The sequence below is a fragment of the Stomoxys calcitrans genome, chromosome 1, assembly GCF_963082655.1.
Source record: "Stomoxys calcitrans chromosome 1, idStoCalc2.1, whole genome shotgun sequence".
Lineage (NCBI taxonomy): Eukaryota > Metazoa > Arthropoda > Insecta > Diptera > Muscidae > Stomoxys > Stomoxys calcitrans.
The window spans coordinates 87,565,974-87,589,502 of NC_081552.1; the positions used below are offsets into that span (position 1 = coordinate 87,565,974).

General features: G+C 33.2%; 1 protein-coding gene across 1 annotated transcript; it reads right to left on the bottom strand.

Moving 5' to 3' along the window:
* Positions 1–1,832: 1,832 nt before the first annotated feature.
* LOC131996392 (probable cyclin-dependent serine/threonine-protein kinase DDB_G0292550) lies at positions 1,833–19,051 on the bottom strand (the record flags this gene model as incomplete). Its single annotated transcript, XM_059366044.1, has 3 exons — positions 18,548–19,051; positions 17,842–18,117; positions 1,833–3,422 (listed from the first exon to the last, which is right to left on the bottom strand). Coding segments are annotated over exons 1-3 (2,370 nt in total), but the record flags the coding sequence as incomplete, so codon positions are not given.
* Between the last annotated feature and the right edge of the window lie 4,478 nt (positions 19,052–23,529).

Genomic DNA, 23,529 nt, shown 5'->3' on the forward strand with positions numbered 1-23,529 from the left:
GTAATTTATTTAAAAAATTTGGTAGAGTAACTTCCAGAGAGTATTTTCCATAATCGTTGCGATATTTAGGAACTTCGTATTTGCCAGATGCTTTTCTTCGTGTATTCCTGCTGTGGCTAATGCGTTTTAAAAAGGTTGGGTTGTTGAAGAATTCTCGAGCTATGGTTGTGTTGTAGAGTCCATCGATGTTTAGTATTTCAAGGGACTTGTATAAGTCATTGGAAGGTGTGAGTGCTATGTTATTATTTCGATTCTGTTGGTTGTTTGATGTTTTCGTTTTATTTTTATTTATAAGTTTTACTAGTCTGTTTTGGTACATTTGCAATATTCTACAATGTTTAGACTTTCCCCACGCAGTAGTACCATGTCTCAATTGAGATTCTACTAAAGAAAAATAAGCTTGCCTTAGTACAAAGTACGGTGAACAATTACTAAGGTGATACAGAGCAAACATACATTTCCTGAGTCTTTTTGTTAGCTGTTCGATATGGGCTTTCCATTTAAAATGTTGATCTAAGTGTACACCTAAATATTTGTATGTTTCCACAAACTCTATGGTGGTTTCACATTGTCGTTTAGGGTTTGATTAGTTGTGGATGTACAAGCTCGATGAAGGCAATCAAAATTATGAAAAATAATTTTTAAATTAGATTTTGGTATGTGCCTAGGTCTGATGTGCATCACTTTAGTTTTGTTGGAATTAATTATAAGACCGTTATCGTGGCACCATTTGCTGAGAATATTGAGCTCATTCTGCATAATTGATTCGGCTTCCTTAATATTTTTGCTTTCCACAAGAACTACAGTGTCATCAGCGTAGGAAAAAGCAGTGCTGTTTTTTAGCATTTTGAGCATCTCATTGGCGTAAATTATGTATAATATCGGGCCCAATTTAGATCCTTGTGGTACTCCGAAATTTGCAGTTTTGTGGGTACTTAATTCGTTATCTATTTTAACTTTATATTGCCTGCAGTTGAGATAGTTTTTAAACCAATCCAGACAATTTCCTCTGATACCACATTTTTCTAGTGTATTTATAAGTTGTGTGTGCGTTAATGTGTCGAAAGCCTTGCTGAAATCAATAAATAATGCTAAGCAGTGATAGTTCTCATTTAATTTCTTGTTGATGTGGTTCGAAAAAAACCCAAGTAGCTGGTTAATATTTTTGCCTTTTTGAAATCCGAACTGTTGTTTATTTATGTCAGGAAACTGTTGAGTCTTCTTACCACAATGTCTTCCAAGACTTTCTCTACGGCAGATAGGATTGATATTGGCCTATAGTTATTTAAGTCATTTTTACTTCCATTTTTAAATATTGGCCTAACGATGGCAGTTTTTAAAAGAGGTGGAATTACGGATTCATTTAAACTCATATTAATAAATGAAGTTATTATTGGTGTAAGATTAACAGCATTTGTTTTTAAATCTACAGCTCTGATACAGTCTACACCTGCAGTTTTTTTCGGATTGAGAGATTTTAAAATATTCAATATTTCTTCTTCATCAGTTTCTCCCATGAACATTGTATTTTGCAAATTTGTTCCCTCGTTTGGACAGGTTATGATGTTGCAAGGATGCAATATTTTTTGGATATTTTCTTCAAGCGAATGGGCAAAACTATTTGCCAATACTAGCGGACTCACCGAAGGAAAATGTTTTTTCATATTATTATTATTATTATTATTATTATTATTATTATTATTATTATTATTATTATTATTATTATTATTATTATTATTATTATTATTATTATTATTATTATTATTATTATTATTATTATTATTATTATTATTATTATTATTATTATTATTATTATTATTATTATTATTATTATTATTATTATTATTATTATTATTATTATTATTATTATTATTATTATTATTATTATTATTATTATTATTATTATTATTATTATTATTATTATTATTATTATTATTATTATTATTATTATTATTATTATTATTATTATTATTATTATTATTATTATTATTATTATTATTATTATTATTATTATTATTATTATTATTATTATTATTATTATTATTATTATTATTATTATTATTATTATTATTATTATTATTATTATTATTATTATTATTATTATTATTATTATTATTATTATTATTATTATTATTATTATTATTATTATTATTATTATTATTATTATTATTATTATTATTATTATTATTATTATTATTATTATTATTATTATTATTATTATTATTATTATTATTATTATTATTATTATTATTATTATTATTATTATTATTATTATTATTATTATTATTATTATTATTATTATTATTATTATTATTATTATTATTATTATTATTATTATTATTATTATTATTATTATTATTATTATTATTATTATTATTATTATTATTATTATTATTATTATTATTATTATTATTATTATTATTATTATTATTATTATTATTATAATTATTATTATTTTTATTATTATTATTATTATTATTATTATTATTATTATTATTATTATTATTATTATTATTATTATTATTATTATTATTATTATTATTATTATTATTATTATTATTATTATTATTATTATTATTATTATTATTATTATTATTATTATTATTATTATTATTATTATTATTATTATTATTATTATTATTATTATTATTATTATTATTATTATTATTATTATTATTATTATTATTATTATTATTATTATTATTATTATTATTATTATTATTATTATTATTATTATTATTATTATTATTATTATTATTATTATTATTATTATTATTATTATTATTATTATTATTATTATTATTATTATTATTATTATTATTATTATTATTATTATTATTATTATTATTATTATTATTATTATTATTATTATTATTATTATTATTATTATTATTATTATTATTATTATTATTATTATTATTATTATTATTATTATTATTATTATTATTATTATTATTATTATTATTATTATTATTATTATTATTATTATTATTATTATTATTATTATTATTATTATTATTATTATTATTATTATTATTATTATTATTATTATTATTATTATTATTATTATTATTATTATTATTATTATTATTATTATTATTATTATTATTATTATTATTATTATTATTATTATTATTATTATTATTATTATTATTATTATTATTATTATTATTATTATTATTATTATTATTATTATTATTATTATTATTATTATTATTATTATTATTATTATTATTATTATTATTATTATTATTATTATTATTATTATTATTATTATTATTATTATTATTATTATTATTATTATTATTATTATTATTATTATTATTATTATTATTATTATTATTATTATTATTATTATTATTATTATTATTATTATTATTATTATTATTATTATTATTATTATTATTATTATTATTATTATTATTATTATTATTATTATTATTATTATTATTATTATTATTATTATTATTATTATTATTATTATTATTATTATTATTATTATTATTATTATTATTATTATTATTATTATTATTATTATTATTATTATTATTATTATTATTATTATTATTATTATTATTATTATTATTATTATTATTATTATTATTATTATTATTATTATTATTATTATTATTATTATTATTATTATTATTATTATTATTATTATTATTATTATTATTATTATTATTATTATTATTATTATTATTATTATTATTATTATTATTATTATTATTATTATTATTATTATTATTATTATTATTATTATTATTATTATTATTATTATTATTATTATTATTATTATTATTATTATTATTATTATTATTATTATTATTATTATTATTATTATTATTATTATTATTATTATTATTATTATTATTATTATTATTATTATTATTATTATTATTATTATTATTATTATTATTATTATTATTATTATTATTATTATTATTATTATTATTATTATTATTATTATTATTATTATTATTATTATTATTATTATTATTATTATTATTATTATTATTATTATTATTATTATTATTATTATTATTATTATTATTATTATTATTATTATTATTATTATTATTATTATTATTATTATTATTATTATTATTATTATTATTATTATTATTATTATTATTATTATTATTATTATTATTATTATTATTATTATTATTATTATTATTATTATTATTATTATTATTATTATTATTATTATTATTATTATTATTATTATTATTATTATTATTATTATTATTATTATTATTATTATTATTATTATTATTATTATTATTATTATTATTATTATTATTATTATTATTATTATTATTATTATTATTATTATTATTATTATTATTATTATTATTATTATTATTATTATTATTATTATTATTATTATTATTATTATTATTATTATTATTATTATTATTATTATTATTATTATTATTATTATTATTATTATTATTATTATTATTATTATTATTATTATTATTATTATTATTATTATTATTATTATTATTATTATTATTATTATTATTATTATTATTATTATTATTATTATTATTATTATTATTATTATTATTATTATTATTATTATTATTATTATTATTATTATTATTATTATTATTATTATTATTATTATTATTATTATTATTATTATTATTATTATTATTATTATTATTATTATTATTATTATTATTATTATTATTATTATTATTATTATTATTATTATTATTATTATTATTATTATTATTATTATTATTATTATTATTATTATTATTATTATTATTATTATTATTATTATTATTATTATTATTATTATTATTATTATTATTATTATTATTATTATTATTATTATTATTATTATTATTATTATTATTATTATTATTATTATTATTATTATTATTATTATTATTATTATTATTATTATTATTATTATTATTATTATTATTATTATTATTATTATTATTATTATTATTATTATTATTATTATTATTATTATTATTATTATTATTATTATTATTATTATTATTATTATTATTATTATTATTATTATTATTATTATTATTATTATTATTATTATTATTATTATTATTATTATTACTAGCTGACCCGCACCTGATATCCATTTGTCGATCCAAGTGCAAGGGGGACCACCTCAACTCCCAAAACTCCCTTAAATCGGACATATTTACCGACCATGGCAATATTTGACTCAAATGAAAGGTATTTGCAAGGAAAATACGAATCTGATATCCAAATGTGGGACCACGTTTCTGGGGGTCCACCCCTCTCCCAAAACACCCCCCAAACAGGACTTATTTACTGACCATGGGAATAAGGGGCTTAAATAAAAGGTATTTGAGTGTAGAAATAGAATCTGATATCCAAATATGAGACCAAGTGTTTGGGGGGCCGCCTCTCCCCAAAAACCTCCCCCAAAGGGGTCACGTTTACGACCATAGCCACATGGGGCTCAAATGAAAGGTATTTGGGAGTAAAGCACAAATCTGATCTTAATATTCGGGAAAAGTGTTTATGGGGCCACCCCACAACACCACCCAACCTCTAAAACACCCCAAAATCGGACATATTTTCCGATCATGTCATTATGGGACTTAAATAAAAGGTATTTGCGAGAGGAATACGAATCTGATATTCAAATGTGGGACCACGTTTCTGGGGGGTGGACCCCTTCTCCAAAACTCCCCCCAAACAGGACTTATTTACTGACCATGGGAATATGGGGCTTAAATAAAAGGTATTTGAATAGAATGTGATATCCAAATATGGAACCATATGTTAGGGAGGCCGCCTCTCCCCAAAAGCATCCCCCAACGGGGACAAATTTACGACCATAGCAATATGGGGCTCAAATGAAATATCTTTGGGAGTAAAGCACGAATCTCCTATTAATATTCGGGAAAAGTGTTTATGGACCAACACTTCTCTAGTCTTGAGTAGTAAGTTCCTGTAGGTCACAAATATTCCTCTGTAGAAAGTCAGTTTGTTCATCGATAGTTTCCATACGAAATATCAGATCCCAGTCGATGAGCACAGCACTCGAAAGCAAAAAATCATGGTCGAGACGGGCAAAGTCTCTATATAAATAAGTTTCCCTAGTCCTGGTGTGCTCAAATTCATAACATAACAAGTAAAAGCGTGCTAAGTTCGGCCGGGCCGAATCTTATATACCCTCCACCATGGAGCGCATTTCTCAGTTCTTTTCCCGGCATCTCTTCTTAGGCAAAAAATGATATAAGAAAAGATTTGCTCTGCTATTAGAGCGATATCAAGATATGATCCGGTTTAGACCACAATTAAATTATATGTTGGGGCCTCAAAAAGTAAAATATATGGGAGCTGTATCGGGCTATAGACCGATTCTGACTCTAATAAACACGTATGTTGATGGTCATGAGAGGATCCGTCGTACAAAATTTGAGGCAAATCGGATGAGAATTGCGCTATCTAGAGGCCCAAGAAGTCAAGACCCAAGATCGGTTTTTATGGCAGCTACATCAGGTTATGGACCGATGTGAACCATACTTGGCACAGTTATTGGATATCATAGCAAAACACGTCGTGCAAAATTTCATCCCAATCGGATAAGCATTGCGCACTCTAGAGGCTCAAGAAGTCAAGACCCAAGATCGGTTTATATGGCAGCTATATCAAAACATGAACCTAAATGGCCCATTTACAATACCAACCGACCTACACTAATAGGAAGTATTTGTGCAATATTTCAAGCGGCTAGCTATACTCCTTCGGAAGTTAGCGTGCTTTCGACAGACAGACGGACGGACGGACAGACGGACGGACGGACGGACAGACGGACGGACATGGCTAGATCGACATAAAATGTCGCGACAATCAAGAATATATATACTTTATGGGGTCTCAGACGAATATTTCGAGTAGTTACAAACAGAATGACGAAATTAGTATACCCCCCATCCTATGGTGGAGGGTATAAAAAGATCAAGTCATGGAGGAGGAGAACTTTAGAAGTGTCACTAACAAAGTACAGATCGAGAAGCGTGCTGGAGGATGCGGAAAAATGCGAAGGAGTTGTTGAATTAACAGGCAAAAGCCCCAAGGAAGACATTTCAAACGTCAACTCCGTGTCCTATAAAAAGTTAGAGTTGAAGTCCCCAGCAACCACAATGTCTGAGTAAGCAAGAGAGAGAGGTTCAAGGACGGAGAAAAAATCTCGCGTATCCGTACGGTTGTTCGGTCTATAAATGCACCCCACTAGGAGCTTGGTATCGGCAGCAGACACCTTAACAAAAACATGCTCAATTGGGCCACCTGGGTTAGACTTTGTACATAACTGAGTATACAGTTATGTACAGAGCGGTGCCGCCCCCACGACGTAATTTATCAGCTCTATGCACGCTATATCCTGAAAGATCAATAAACGCATTAGGTGTTGATTGATTCAGCCACGTCTCCGATACACACACTATATCAATATCAGAGTTCTCAGATATAGAAATTCGCTGCTTTTTGTATCACGGTAAGTGATTGGTAAGTAAGGCGTGCGTTGAACAGATTGCGAATATGACATTAAACTTTGTGTTCAAGAATCGAGGTGGTGCTTTACCTCCTACAGTCCTCATAAAAACAATGAGGGATTAAGTGATAGATATTTTTAAGTGGAGTGCGTCTTTCAAACTTGTACTCAAGTGGCATGTGAAGCGATGCGCCCCCCGCCAAACAGCTGTATATACCAATTATGACAATATGGGGTTAAGTTCAAATTATAAGGTTTTGGACTGCGAATATGATATCTTTATACTGCTCATATATCTAGCGGACCACCTCACCTCAAAAAAGTTGATCATTTATAATTACCTAACAGGACACTGCCGCCGTTCTGCCAAAGTTATGACGTTCAGTGTGATAGGAGCAGTTGCAAACCTTAAGTCAAGGTGGCCGCCATTTTTAGCTCATCGACAATGAGCCTTCTTTTCCTAGACAAGTCCAAACAACGTGCTGCTAGGCAACACTTTCAGACCGGCAAGTTCTCTACCACTGAGAATCGTTTAATATGGCAATTTGATTTCATTTTTAAAAAGACTAAATTATGACTATTCAACAGGTAGCCATATATTGTAGTATGTTTTAGACAACTACCACATCATGATCAATATAATAGGCGCTAAGACGTTCCAAGCGAGTAGCAGGACAGACAAAGGAAAGCTATAGACTCATAACATATGTTCAAAAAAACCATACAGATGGGAGAAATGTAAATTCTCAGTCATTCATGTTTTATTGCGCAAGCATCCGGGGCGACGTGAAACAGAGAACTTTTAAGTTATTTTGTTACTATTTTGGGTATAAAAGACTAAACCTTTTCCTTATTGATGACAGCACAAATATTTAATAAGCGCCATCTATTCCGTTTGCAAATGAATCAACTGAATGGAGACGCCACCACGAACAGAGAGAAGATAGAGTGGTAAAAATTGATTATGCAGCATTTATCTTTGTTATGGCAACCTATCGGTCCGTAAAATAAAGAACAATTTATAGTCCGATTCGGACCATAAATGAAAGCCGAACATTGTAGAAGTCATTATGTAATATTTCAGTTTATTCGGATAAGAATTGAGCCATGTAGGGGCTCAAAAAGCAAAATCGGGAGATTGGTTTATATGGGAACTGTATCAAGCTATTGATCGATTCAGACCATTTTAGACACGTATAATGAAGGTCATGAGTGAAACCGTTGTACAAAAATCGGATGAGAATTGCGCCCTCTAGAGGATCAAGAAGTCAAGATCCCAGATCGGCTTATATGTCAGCTATATAAAGTTCTATACCGATTTACGCCATACTTAGCACAGTTATTGGAAGTCATAACAAAACATTTCACGAAAAATTTCAGCCAAATCGGATGAGAATTGCGCCCTCTATTAGATCAAGAAGTCAAGACCCAAGATCGGTTTATATGGCAGCTATATCAAACCATGAACCGATTAAAACCATGCTTAGCGTAATTGTTGGAAGTGCTACCAAAACACTACGTGCAAAATTTCAGTTAAATCGGATACGAATTGCGCCGTTTAGAAGCTCAAGGAGTTAAGACCAAAGATAGGTTTACATGGCAGCTTTATCAAAATATGGACCGATTTAAACCTTACTTAGCGCAGTTGTTGGAAGTGCTAGCACAACAATACGTACAAAATTTTAATAAAATCGGCCTCTAGAGGGTTAAGAAGTCAAGACCCAAGATCGGTTTATATGGCAGCTATATCAAAACATGAACCGATTTAGCCCATTTACAATACCAACCGCCCTACACTAATAAAAAGTAGTTATGCAAAATTTCAAACGTCTAGCTTTATTCCTTCGAAAGTAAGCGTGCTTTCGACAGACAGATGGACGTGGCTATATCGACTTAAAATGACATGACGACCAAGAATATATAAACTTTAAGGTGTCTTACGTATATTTCGAGGTGCTACAAACAGAATGACGAAATTAGTATATCCCCATCCTATGGTAGAGGGTATAAAAATAAAGTATTGGAATTTAGGTACGGTTTATTGCTATATTATTTTTTAAATTTCCCACCATAAGATAGGAGTTTCAGGTAGTTTAAGTGACTATCTTTGCCATAGATAAATACGTATTTAGTAGAGTGCGAATATCCAAATTTGTGTTAAACAGTTAGAGGGGAAGGCACAACGAACGTACACAGAATCAGAGCTATTGGAGAGTAGGTTACGTTACAGAGGTGAAATTTTTCTACGTCTTGAAAGCGAAAGCTTAGTGGAGCGATAAGAAGCCTCCATTTTATAGTCGAGCACAAATGGCATGCCGATAAGCACAATAGCTCCAATAGTTTTGAAATTTTTATCCATTATCCTTTGTTTGCCCAGAAAGAGATATCGGGCAAAAAAAAAGACAACTGAGACAAGGTAGAGGGTATATAAGATTCGCCCCGGCCGAACTTTTTCCGCTTTTACTTGTTGTCACTCGATTCGTTCGCCAAGTCATTGAAAACAGCTATTTTCCCTTTATAAAATCAGCTGTTTTCAATGACTTGGCGAACGAATCGAGTGACAACATGTAAGAGCGTGCTGAGTTCGGCCGGGCCGAATCTTATACACCCTCCACCATGGATCGAATTTGACGAGTTATTTTTCCGGCATCTCTTCTTAGGTAAAAAAGAATAAAAGAAAAGATTTGCTCTGCTATAAGAGTGATATCAAGATATGGTCCAGTTCGGACCACAATTAAATTATATGTTGGAGACCTGTGTAAAATGTCAGCCAATTCGAATAAGATTTGCGCCCTTTGGGGGATTAAGAAGTAAAATTGAGAGATCGATTTATATGGGAGCTGTATCAGGCTATAGACCGATTCAGACCATAATAAACACGTATGTTGATGGTCATGAGAGGATCCGTACAAAATTTCAGGCAAATCGGATAGTAATTGCGACCTCTAGCGGCACAAAAAGTCAAGATCCCAGTTCGGATTAATGGCAGCTATATTAGTTTATGTCCCGATTTGAGTCTTATTTGGCACAGTTGTTGAAAGTCATAATAAAATACGTCATGAAAAATTTCGGCCAAATCGGATAGGAATTGCGCCCTCTATTGTGTCAAGAGGTCAAGTCCCCAGATCTGTTTATATGACAACTATTGTGTTGCCCAAAAAGTAATTGCGGATTTTTTAAAAGAAAGTAAATGCATTTTTAATAAAACTTAGAATGTACTTTAATCAAATATATAATTGCCATTTTTTTCGATAACCTTTTGCCATCTTCCTGGCAAATTTAGTATTACACGCTCATAGAACTTCTGGCCTTTATCTGCAAGAGTGCGATTTTATAGCCTCATCATTGCCGAAAGTTTTTCCATTTAAGGAGTTCTGCAAGGATCGAAATAAATGGTAGTCTGATGGTGCAAGGTCAGGGCTATATGGTGGATGCATCAAAAGTTCCCAGCAAAGCTGACTCAGTTTTTAGCGAGTGACCAAAGATGTGTGAGGTCTAGCGTTGTCCTGGTGGAATATGACACCTTTACGATTGACCAATTCTGGTCGCTTCTCCTTGATGGCTGTATTCAATTTATCCAATTGTTGACAGTAAACATCCGAATTAATCGTTTGGTTCCTTGGAAGCAGCTCAAAATATACCACACCCTTTCAATCCCACCAAACAGACAGCATAACCTTCTTTTGGTGGATATCAGCCTTTGAAGTGGTTTGAGCTGGTTCACCATGCTTGGACCATGATCGTTTTCGACTAACGTTGTTGTAAACAATCCATTTTTCATCTCCAGTTATGATTCGTTTTAAAAACGGATCGAATTCATTGCGTTTAAGGTGCATATCACAAGCGTTGATTCGGTTTGTTAAATGAATTTCTTTCAATACATGTGGTACCCATATTAAAATTGACGCCTTTATTGGGTCTCAGACGAATATTTCGAGTAGTTACAAACAGAAAGACGAAATTAGTATACCCCTATCCTATGGTGAAAGGTATAAGAGGTAAAGGCGGAAAAAGTTCGGACTGGCCGAATCATACATACCTTCTACCGTGGATCACATTTGTATTTTTTTTCTCGATATCTCCTTATAGGCAAATAAATGTTAATGGATAAAATTGCTAAGCTATTGGAGCTTTTTCATGTTATCAACCAATTCGGAACATGCTTGGTTTGACTGTTAGAGACCATAGTAGATGTCATTGCGAAAAATGTCAGCAAAAATTGGATAAGGATTGAGCCCTAAAGCGGCTCAAGAATTAAAATTTGGTACATCGGTTCATATGGGAGCTATATCAGGTTATGGACCCAATCAGACCATTTTGCACGTATGTGGAAGGTCATGCGAGAAGTCGTTAAAATAATGTTTAGCCAAATCGCATAAGAATTGTGCCCTCTAGAGGCTCAGAGAGTCAAATTAGGAGATCGGTTTTTATGGGAGCTATGTAAAGTTTTAAACCGGTGGAACTAGCACATATATAGGAAGTCATAACAAAATATCTTATATAAAATTTGAGACAAATCGGATAAGAATTGCGGCGTTTTGGGGCTTAAGAGATCAAGATCCAAAATCGGTTTATATGGCAGCTATATCAAAACATAGGCCAATATGACCCATTTATAAACCCAACTAACCTACTAAAATAGGAAGCATTTGTTCAAAATTTCATAAGCCTAGCTTAATCCCTTCGAAAGTTTACGTGCTTTCGACAGATGAATGGACCGACATGGCTAAATCGACTTAGAATGTCAAGACGATCAAATATATATATATATATTTTGTTGGGTCTCAGATGAATATTTCGATGCTTTACAAAAGGAATAACGATATTGGATTATGATAGATGGTATAAAAAGAAACAAGTAAAAAGGCGTTAAGTTCGCCGGGCCGAACTTTGGATACCCACCACCTTGTATATAAACCACCTTGCATCAAAATTCGGTGTAAATTCCATACCTTATGGGCCATAGCAGTTGTATCGAAATATGTTCCGATTTGGACCAAATACTAATTGGTACAAGTCATTGTTCAATTGTGTATAACAAAATATTGGTCTTTTAAGAAGCTACAACTAAAAATAAACCGATCTGAACCATATACGACACGGATGTCGAAAAGCCTACAACAACGAACTGTCCCAAATCTCGGCGAAATCGGACAACAAATGCGCATTTTATGGGCCCACAACCTTAAATCGAGAGATCGGTCTATATGGCAGCTTTATTCAAAACTGCACCGATTTGGGCCAAATTGAAGAAGCACGTCGAAGAGCTTAACGCAACTGATTGCCTCAAATTTCGGCAAAATCGAATAATAAATGGGTGTTTTATGGGCCTAAGTCCCTAAATAGGAGGATCGGTCCATATGGCAGCTGTATCCAAATCTAGACCGATCTGAGCCAATTTGACGAAGGATGTTGAAGGGCCTAAAACAACTCACTGTCCCAAATTTCAGCAAAATTGGACAATAAATGCGCCTATTATGGCCCCAAAACCTGAAACAGAGAGATCGGTCTATATTGCAGCTGTATCCAAATCTGGACCGATCTGAGCCAAATTGACGAATGAAATTGAAGGGCTTAACACAACTCACTGTCGTAAATTTCAGCTCAATATCTTAATCGTTAAAGACAAAACAAGTAAAAGCGTGCTAAGTTCGGCCGGGCCGAATCTTATATACCCTCCACCACGGATCGCATTTGTCGAGTTGTTTTCCCGGCATCTCTTCTTAGGCTAAAAAGGATATAAGACAAGTAAAAGCGTGCTAAGTTCGGCCGGGCCGAATCTTATATACCCTCCACCATGGAGCGCATTTGTCAGTTCTTTTCCCGGCATCTCTTCTTAGGCAAAAAACAAGTAAAAGCGTGCTAAGTTCGGCCGGGCCGAATCTTATATACCCTCCACCATGGATCGCATTTGTCGAGTTCTTTTCCCGGCATCTCTTCTTAGGCAAAAAAGGATATAAGAAAAGAGTTGCTCTGCTATTAAAACGATATCAAGATATGGTCCGGTTCGGACCACAATTAAATTATATGTTGGAGACCTGTGTAAAATTTCAGCCAATTCGTATAAGAATTGCGCCCATTGGGGCTCACGAAGTAAAATAGAGAGAACGATTTATATGGGATCTGTATCGGGCTATAGACCGATTCAGACCATAATAAACACGTTTGTTGATGGTCATGAGAGGACCCGTCGTACAAAATTTCAGGAATATCGGATAATAATTGCGACCTCTAGGGGTCAAGAAGTCAAGATCCCAGATCGGTTTATATGGCAGCTATATCAGGTTATGAACCGATTTGAACCTTATTTGACACAGTTGTTGAAAGTAAAAATAAAATACGTCATGCAAAATTTCAGCCAAATCGGATAGAAATTGAGCCCTCTAGAAGCTCAAGAAGTCAAGTACCCAGATCGGTTTATATGACAGCTATATCTGGTTATGAACCGATTTGAACCTTATTTGACACAGTTGTTGGATATCATAACAAAATACTACGTGCAAAAATGCATTCAAATTGGATAAGAATTGCGCCCTCTAGAGGCTCAAGAAGTCAAGACCCAAGATCGGTTTATATGACAGCTATATAAGGTTATGGACCGATTTGAAATATACTTGGCACAGTTGTTGGATATCGTAACAAAACACGTCGTACAAAATTTCATTCCAATCGGATAAGAATTGCGCACTCTAGAGGCTCAAGAAGTCAAGACCCCAGATCGGTTTATATGGCAGCTATATCAGGTTATGGACGGATTATAACCATACTTGGCATATTTGTTGAATATAATAACGAAACACGTCGTGCAAAATTTCAGGCAAATCGGATAATAATTGCGACCTCTAGAGGCTCAAGAAGTCAAGATCCCAGATCGGTTTATATGGCAGCTATATCAGGTTATGAACCGACTTGTATTTTATTTGACATAGTTGTTGAAAGTAACAATAAAAAACGTCTTGCGAAATTACAGCCAAATCGGATAGAAATTGAGCCCTCTAGAAGCTCAAGAAGTCAAGACCCCAGATCGGTTTATATGACAGCTATATCAGGTTATGAACCGATTTGAACCATATTTGGCACAGTTGTTGGATATCATAACAAAATACTACGTGCAAAAATGCATTCAAATTGGATAAGAATTGCGCCTTCTGGAGGCTCAAGAATTCAAGACCCAAGATCGGTTTATATGGCAGCTATATCAGGTTATGGACCGATTTGAACCATACATGGCACAGTTGTTGGATATCACAACAAAACACGTCGTGCAAAATTTCATCCCAATCGGATAAGAAATGCGCACTCTAGAGGCTCAAGAAGTCAAGACCCAAGATCGGTTTATATGGCAGCTGTATCAAAACATGGGCCGATATGGCCCATTTACAATACCAACCGACCTACACTAATAAGAAGTATTTGTGCAAAATTTCAAGCGACTAGCTTTACTCCTTCGGAAGTCAGCGTGCTTTCGACAGACGGAAGGACGGACGGACAGACGGACGGACATGGCTAGATCGACATAAAATGTCGCGACGATCAAGAATATATATACTTTATGGGGTCTCAGACGAATATTTCGAGTAGTTACAAACAGAATGACGAAATTAGTATACCCCCCATCCTATGGTGGAGGGTATAAAAAGAGTTGCTCTGCTATTAAAACGATATCAAGATATGGTCCGGTTCGGACCACAATTAAATTATATGTTGGAGACCTGTGTAAAATTTCAGCCAATTCGTATAAGAATTGCGCCCATTGGAGCTCACAAGTAAAATAGAGAGAACGATTTATATGGGATCTGTATCGGGCTATAGACCGATTCAGAACATAATAAACACGTTTGTTGATGGTCATGAAAGGATCCGTCGTACAAAATTTCAGGTATATCGGATAATAATTGCGACCTCTAGGGGTCAAGAAGTCAAGATCCCAGATCGGTTTATATGGCAGCTATATCAGGTTATGAACCGATTTGAACCTTATTTGACACAGTTGTTGAAATTAAAAATAAAATACGTCATGCAAAATTTCAGCCAAATCGGATAGGAATTGCGCCCTCTAGAAATCAAATCCCCAGATCTGTTTATATGACAGCTATATCAGGTTATGGACCGATTTCAACCATACTTGAAACAATTGTTGGATATCATGACGAAATACTTCGTGCAAAAACTCATTCAAATCGGATACGAATTGTGCCCTCTAGAGGCTCAAGAAGTCAAGACCCAAGATCGGTTTATATGGCGGCTATATCAGGTTATAGACCGATTTAAACCATACTTGGCACAGTTGTTGGATATCATAATAAAACACGTCGTGCAAAATTTCATTTCAATCGGATAAGAATTGCGCACTCTAGAGGCTCAAGAAGTCAAGACCCAAGATCGGTTTATATGGCAGCTATATCAGGTTATGGACCGATTTCAACCATACTTGGCACAGTTGTTGGATATCATAAGAATCGGATAAGAATTGCACTCTAGAGGCTCAAGAAGTCAAGACCCTAGATCGGTTTATATGGCAGCTATATCAATTTCAACCAAATCGGATAGGAATTTTGCCCTCTAGAAGCTCAAGAAGTCAAGTCCCCAGATCTGTTTATATGGCAGCTATATCAGGTTATGAACCGATTTGAACCATACTTGGCACAGGATATCATAACAAAATACTTCGTGCAAAAATTCATTCATATCGGATAAGAGTCGCGCCCTGTAGAAGCTCAAGAAGTCAGAGCTTCTAGAGTGAGCAATTCCTATCCGATTTGGCTGAAATTTTGCACGACGTTTTTTATTCTTAGTTTCAACAACTGTGTCAAATAAGGTTTAAATCGGTTCATATTCTTATATAGCTGTCATATAAACCGATCTGGGATCTTGATTTCTTGAGCCTCTAAAGCTCGCAATTATTATCCGATTTGCCTGAAATTTTGTACGATGGATCCTCTCATGACCATCAACATACGTGTTTATTATGGTCTGAATCGGTCTATAGCCCGATATAGCACCCATATAAATCGATCTCTCTATTTTACTTCTTGAGCCCCCAAAGAGCGCAATTCTTATTCGAATTGGCTGACATTTAACACAGGCCTCCAACTTATAATTTAATTGTGGAAAAATAACTCGACAAATCCGATCCATGGTGGTGTGTTTATAACATTCGGCCCGGCCGAACTTAGCATTCTTTTACTTGTTTTAAATGTAATCGTGTTGCTGATGCATTGAATATCGTGTGGTAGATTATTCCAAAGACGTATGTTGCTAATATAAAATTGTCGTTCAGACATAAGACTCCATCTTCTAAAAGGTATTAACTTTCTTCCTCTATCAGATTGGGCAAATCTCAGTCTCTCAAACAAATATCTAGGTTTCTTTTCCACAATAATCTTATGTAAAAATATTAATGATCTGGTATTTAGAAGATTGTTGAAACTAAGTCCAATTAGAGAATCTACAGGTTGTGAAACATGCTGACTCCTTTTTAAACCATACAAATAACGGACTATGCTGTTAAAAGCTACATTCAATTTTCGAAGGCTTGAAGAATCACAATTCGAAAAAATTTCAAAACCATATATCAAACCTGGAACTAGGAATGTTTTCGACAGAAGAATTCGGATATTTATGGGTGCAAAAGAGTGTGTTATCCATAAAGCACGAAGCTTTGCATAAGTCTCCCGGCTGCAATGTTAGCATGATCGGACCAGCTCAAACAACTGTTAAAAACCACGCCTAAATTCTTCGCACTAGATACAATATCAATCCTCTGACAATTAACATAAATATCCGGTTGTCGCTTGTTAAAATTTGTTTTTGTGAACAACCAAACATTAAGACTTTCTTGGATTTAACAACAAACCATTTGCAGTCGCCCAGTCATAAACGCGATGTAGGTCCGCATTAAGTTTACTTATGCAGTCGTCTACATTGCCCACAAAGCCGCTTTGAAAAATCAGCACGTCATCAGCATATATCATAATCTGACCGTGTGCTAGTTGACGCATATAATGAAATAAGAGGTGGACTCATAATCGAGCCTTGGGGAACCCACTTAGGTACGAATAAGGGGTTAGATAATATTGGGTTGCCCAAAAAGTAATTGCGGATTTTTTAAAAGAAAGCAAATGCATTTTTAATAAAACTTAGAATGAACTTTAATCAAATATACTTTTTCACTTTTTTTCTAAAGCGAGCTAAAAGTAACAGCTGATAACTGACAGAAGAAAGAATGCAATTACAGAGTCACAAGCTGTGAAAAAACTTGTCAATGCCGACTATATGAAAAATCCGCAATTACTTTTTGGGCAACCCAATATATTCCCTGCGCATACAGACTGCCGTCTATCGCTCAGATACGACATAATCAGACTCGTTGCCGTTGATGTAAAGTTAAAGAAATTCTGTAGTTTCATGCACAAGTTCAGGTGATCAACCCTGTCGAAAGCTTTGGAGTAATGCAAAGGAACCAGAAAGCCAATTTTGTTCTCATCAATGTCATTTCTGATCAATTCAGCCACTTCAACCAATGCAGTAATGCAACTATGATCAGAACGGAAGCCGGACTGTCTTTTTGACAATAGGGACTCTTGGTGAAGATATACCGACATCTGTCCATGAAGAATTTTCTCGAAAACCTTAGAGTGATTGCATAGAATTGATATCGGCCGATAATCAACATTGGATTTGGGAATGGGGATAATCTTAGCATGCATAATAATAGGATACACAGTGGAGCTCAAAATTTTATTATACAGGTACGTAGTACGGTAGGAGATATGGAAGTAACATTCGTATAAATCTCGGATCAACTCCGTCCAAGCCAATTGCATTTGACTTAACACGGACAAAACTCTCATAAACTTCCTCAGGGCTAACACATCTAAACTCAAAAGAACAACGGGCATCAAAAACTAAAGCCGGCCCATCATCATCACTGTAAAATTGCGTGTCCGTTTGTATATCGGGAATGCTTATGATGGTCCTGTTGAGTTTATCTAGATCCCCATGGTATCGAGTGTTTGACTTGGGTTTACCCACTCCGATGTACTGTATCACCTTCCACTTTCTCTTCGAGCCCACTGCGCAATCATATATTGAAGAACAACACTCCATTTTAGCCGCATTAATAAAACTGTTAACTTTCCTCCTGGCTTCACTGATTTCTTCTTTCAGCTCTGGAGACTTGAAGCGCCTCCATCTACTGTAAGCCAAGTCTCTATCTCCGATAAGCGCCTTGATTCTTGAATTGAACCATGGCTTTGTTTTGACCGAAGCCCTTTTAATCCGTATTGGAACTGTTGCATCACAGAGACGTAAAATGTTATCCGTCATGAAAGCCGTCTGCTGATCGACAGCTAAAAGAGTAAATATGTCATCCCAGTTCACCTGGTAGACCATACCAACTAAATGTTCATAATTCAAATTACCGTAGTCACGATAAGATATGTCCTCTTCTTCCTCCCGTAAATCAAAATAGTAGGCGAGAAAAATCAGATCATGCTTAAAGAAACATGGAACAGAAATCTGATCATACAATGACATCTTCAATCATGACAATATGGGACTCAAATGAAAGGTATTTAAGATTAGAAAATGTATCTGCTAACCAATTGTCTAACCAAGTGTTTAGGTGACCACCCCAACCCCCTAAATCCGACACATTTACCGTCCATGGCAATATAGGATTCAAACGAAAGGTATGTGCAAGAAAAAAACGAATGTGATATCCAAATTTAGTGCAAAATTTCTGGGAGTCCACCCCTTCCCCAAAACAGCCCCCAAACAGGACTTATTGACTGACCATGGGAATATGGGGCTTAAATAAAAGGTACTTGAATGAAGGATACGAATCTGATATCCAAATGTCGCACCACGTGTTTGAGGGGCCGCCATCCCCGAGCACAACACCCAAAGAAGACAAATTTACGACCATAACAATATGGGGCTCAAATGAAAGGTTTTTGGAAGTAAAACACAAATCTGATATCAATGTTCGGGGGAAGTGTTTATAACATCACCCAAATAGGAAGTATGTGGTGACCATTGTAAGATGAAGCTCAAATAACAGGTATTTTAGAGTAGAACACGAATCTTCTATATATTTTCAAAACCAAGTCACTGAGTGACCGCCCCATCCCCCAGAACACCCCCCAAACCGGTCATCTTTGTCGACTATGGAAAAATAGGGGTTCAAATGAAGGGTATTTGGGAGTATACCATGAATTTGACACCAACATTCGGGACTAACTGTCTAGGGGACGTCCCACCACCACAACAACCTCCAAGTAGGACGTACTTGCTCACTAAGACAATTTGGGTCTTCAAGACAGTGGAGCTCGATATTCATAGTTTTTAGGGTCCATACCCCAACCGGACATATTTGCTGGCTTTTTCAAAAAGGGGTTTATGTGAATGGTATTTGAGATTTGAGGACGAATTTGATATCCAATTTTGAGGCCAATGGCAATATGGGGTTCAAATATATGAGAATAGAGCAAGTTGCTGATATATTTTTAGGGCTTAGTGATTGGGGGACCAACCCAATCCCCAAAACACCCCAAAATCGGACATATTTACCGAACAAGTCAATGTGAGGCTTAAATGAAAGGAATTGGGGGTAAAGCAAGAATTTATACCCACTTTCGAGACCAATTTTTGTGGGTCCACCCCTTTTCCAAAATAGCCCACAAACGCTATTTTTTACTGACCGTCGCAATATGGGGCTTAAATAAAGGTATTTGGGAGTAGAATACGAATTTGATATCAAAATGTAGGACCCCGAAACATCCCATAAAGGGTAAACATTTTTCGACCATGCCAATATGTGGCTCAAATGAAAGGTATTTGAGATTAGAAAACGAAATTGATAACCAATTTTGAGACCATGTGTTTGGGGAACGCCTTATCCTGTAAACTCCCATCAAAACCAATGGCAATATGGGGTTTAAATAAATGGTATTTGAGAGGAGAGCACGATGCTGATATTTTTTCAGGGCCAAGTGTCGGAGGGATTACCTCACCCCCGAAAACACCCCTAAATTAGACATCACGAGAATTTCGGGCTTAAATAAAATATTTTAAGAATGGAGTACACCTAGCATTCAAACTCAAATTCGCAGACCAATAAAGATAATATGGGATTCAGATAATAGCAATTATATTGTTAAACTGTCAGTCAAGCGATATACTATTTTCGTTGGATGGTATTTAACTAAAGCTCTTCAATTGTCGAAAATAAATATTCCAAGGAAAATTTTGTTCCATATAAATCGATAAGATTCGGCCCGGCCGAACTTAGCACGCTTTTACTTGTTATTTTATAAAAATTTGGAGTATTAAAGTATAAATCTTTCTCGTATAGAAAAGCGTCATCTGTTTGCAAATGGATCAACTGAATGGAGACGCCACCACGAACAGAGAGAGGGCAGAGTGGTAAAAATTGATCATGCAGCATTTATTTTTGGTATGGTAACCTATCGGTCCTTAAAATAAAGAAACATTTTATATGGGAATTTCGTTGCGGTTGATTGCCGTATTATTTTTTAAATTTCCCACAGTTTTCCCCATAGATAAAAATTTATTTACTAGAGTGCGAATATCCAAGTCTGTGCTTAACTGTTGGAGGCTGAGGCTCAACGAACGTACACAGAATCAGTGCTATTGGAGAATAGGTTACGTAACAGAGGTTGCATTTTTCAACGTTTTGAAAGCGAAAGCTCAGTGGAGCGGGTTTGATTGAAAATGTAGATCAAAGATAAGAAGCCTCATTTTTATAGTCGAGCCCAAATGGCGTGCCGATAAGCACACATTTTTGTTCGTTTTGTCATTCGATTCGTTCTCCAAGTCATTGAAAACAGGTGATTTTTAAAAGGGAAAATAGCTGCTTTCAATGACTTGGCGAACGAATCGTGTGACAACAAGTTAAAGCTTGAAAAGTTCGGCCGGAACGAATCTTACATATCCATGGTAGAGGGCATGGATCTCATTTGTCTTTTTTTTTGCCCAATATTTCCTTAAAGGCAAACAAAGGCTAATGAATAAAAATTTCAAGGCTTTTGGAGCTATTTCAAGTTATCAACCGATTTGGACCATGCTTGGTTATGCTTTTGGAGTAAAAGTAATTGTGCAAAATGTCAGCCGAAATTGAATAAGAATTGAGCCCTATAGTGGCTTAAGAATTAAAATCGGTAGATCGGTTCATATTGGAGCTATATCAGGTTAAGGACCCATTCGGACCATATTTGATACGCGTGTGGAATGTCGTAAGAGAAGTCGTTAAAATAATGTTTAGCCATATCGTATAAGACTTGCGCCCTCTAAAGGCTCAAAGAGTCAAATTAGGAGATCGGTTTATATGGAACCTATATCAAGTTTTAAACCGGTTTGAAACATACTTAGCACAGATGTTGGAAGTTATAACAAAATATCTTTTACAACATTTGAGACAAATCGGATAAAAATTGCGGTGTTTAGAGTCTCAAGAGGTCAAGATCCAAGATCGGTTTATATGGCAGCTATATCAAAACATCGACCAATATGACCAATTTACAATTCCAACAGACCTACACTAATAGGAAGTATTTGTGCAAAATTTCATATGCCTAGCTTTATCCCTTCGAAAGTTTCACAGATGGACGGACCGCTATAGCAAAATCCACTTAGAATGTCAAGATGATCAAAAATATACATATTTATTTTGTTGGGTCTCAGATGAATGTTTCGATGTTTTGCAAACGGAATGACGAAATTAGTTTATGATGGAGGGTACAAAGAGTAAAAACTAATTTAGTGGTCTAAATTCTTAAATTGATAATGATTATTGTCGCAACTATTAGTGAAGGAATATCCAGCGCTCAAAATTTTTATACCCTCCACCATAAGATGGGGGGTATACTAATTTCGTCATTCTGATTGTAACTACTCGAAATATTCGTCGGAGACCCCATAAAGTATATATATTCTTGATCGTCGTGAAATTTTATGTCGATCTAGCTATGTCCGTCCGTCTGTCCGTCCGTCTGTCTGTCGAAAGCACGCTAACTTCCGAAGGAGTAAAGCTAGCCACTTGAAATTTTGCACAAATAATTCTTATTAGTGTAGGTCGGTTGGTATTGTAAATGGGCCATATCGGTCCATGTTTTGATATAGCTGCCATATAAACCGATCTGGGGTCTTGACTTCTTGAGCCTCTAGAAGGCGCAATTCTTATCCGATTGGAATGAAATTTTGCACAACGTGTTTTGTTATGATATCCAACAACTGTGCCAAGTATGGTTCAAATCGGTCCATAACCTTATATAGCTGTCATAGAAACCGATCTTGGGTCTTGACTTCTTGAGCCTCTAGAGGGCTCAATTTCTATCCGATTTGGCTGTAATTTCGCAAGACGTTTTTTATTGTTACTTTCAACAACTATGTCAAATAAAATACAAGTCGATTCATAACCTGATATAGCTGCCATATAAACCGATCTGGGATCTTGACTTCTTGAGCCTCTAGAGGTCGCAATTATTATCCGATTTGCCTCAAATGTACGACGGATTCTTTCATGACCATCAACATACGTGTTTATTATTGTCTGAATCGGTCCATAGCCCGATACAGCTCCCATATAAATCGATCTCTCTATTTTACTTTTTGAGCTCACAAAGAGCGCAATTCTTATTCGAATTGGCTGACATTTTACACAGGTCTCCAACATATAATTTAATTGTGGTCCAAACCGGACCATATCTTGATATCGCTCTAATAGCAGAGCAAATCTTTTCTTATGGTCTCCAACATATAATTTAATTGTGGTCCAAACCGGACCATATCTTAATATCGCCCTAATAGCAGAGCAAATCTTTTCTTATATCCTTTTTTTGCCTAAGAAGAGATGCCGGGAAAAGAACTCGACAAATGCGATCCATGGTGGAGGGTATATAAGATTCGGCCCGGCCAAACTTAGCACGCTTTTACTTGTTTCTGATATTTTTAGCGTGGGTAAGCCTATGATGCTCACCCATGCGCAACGGTGA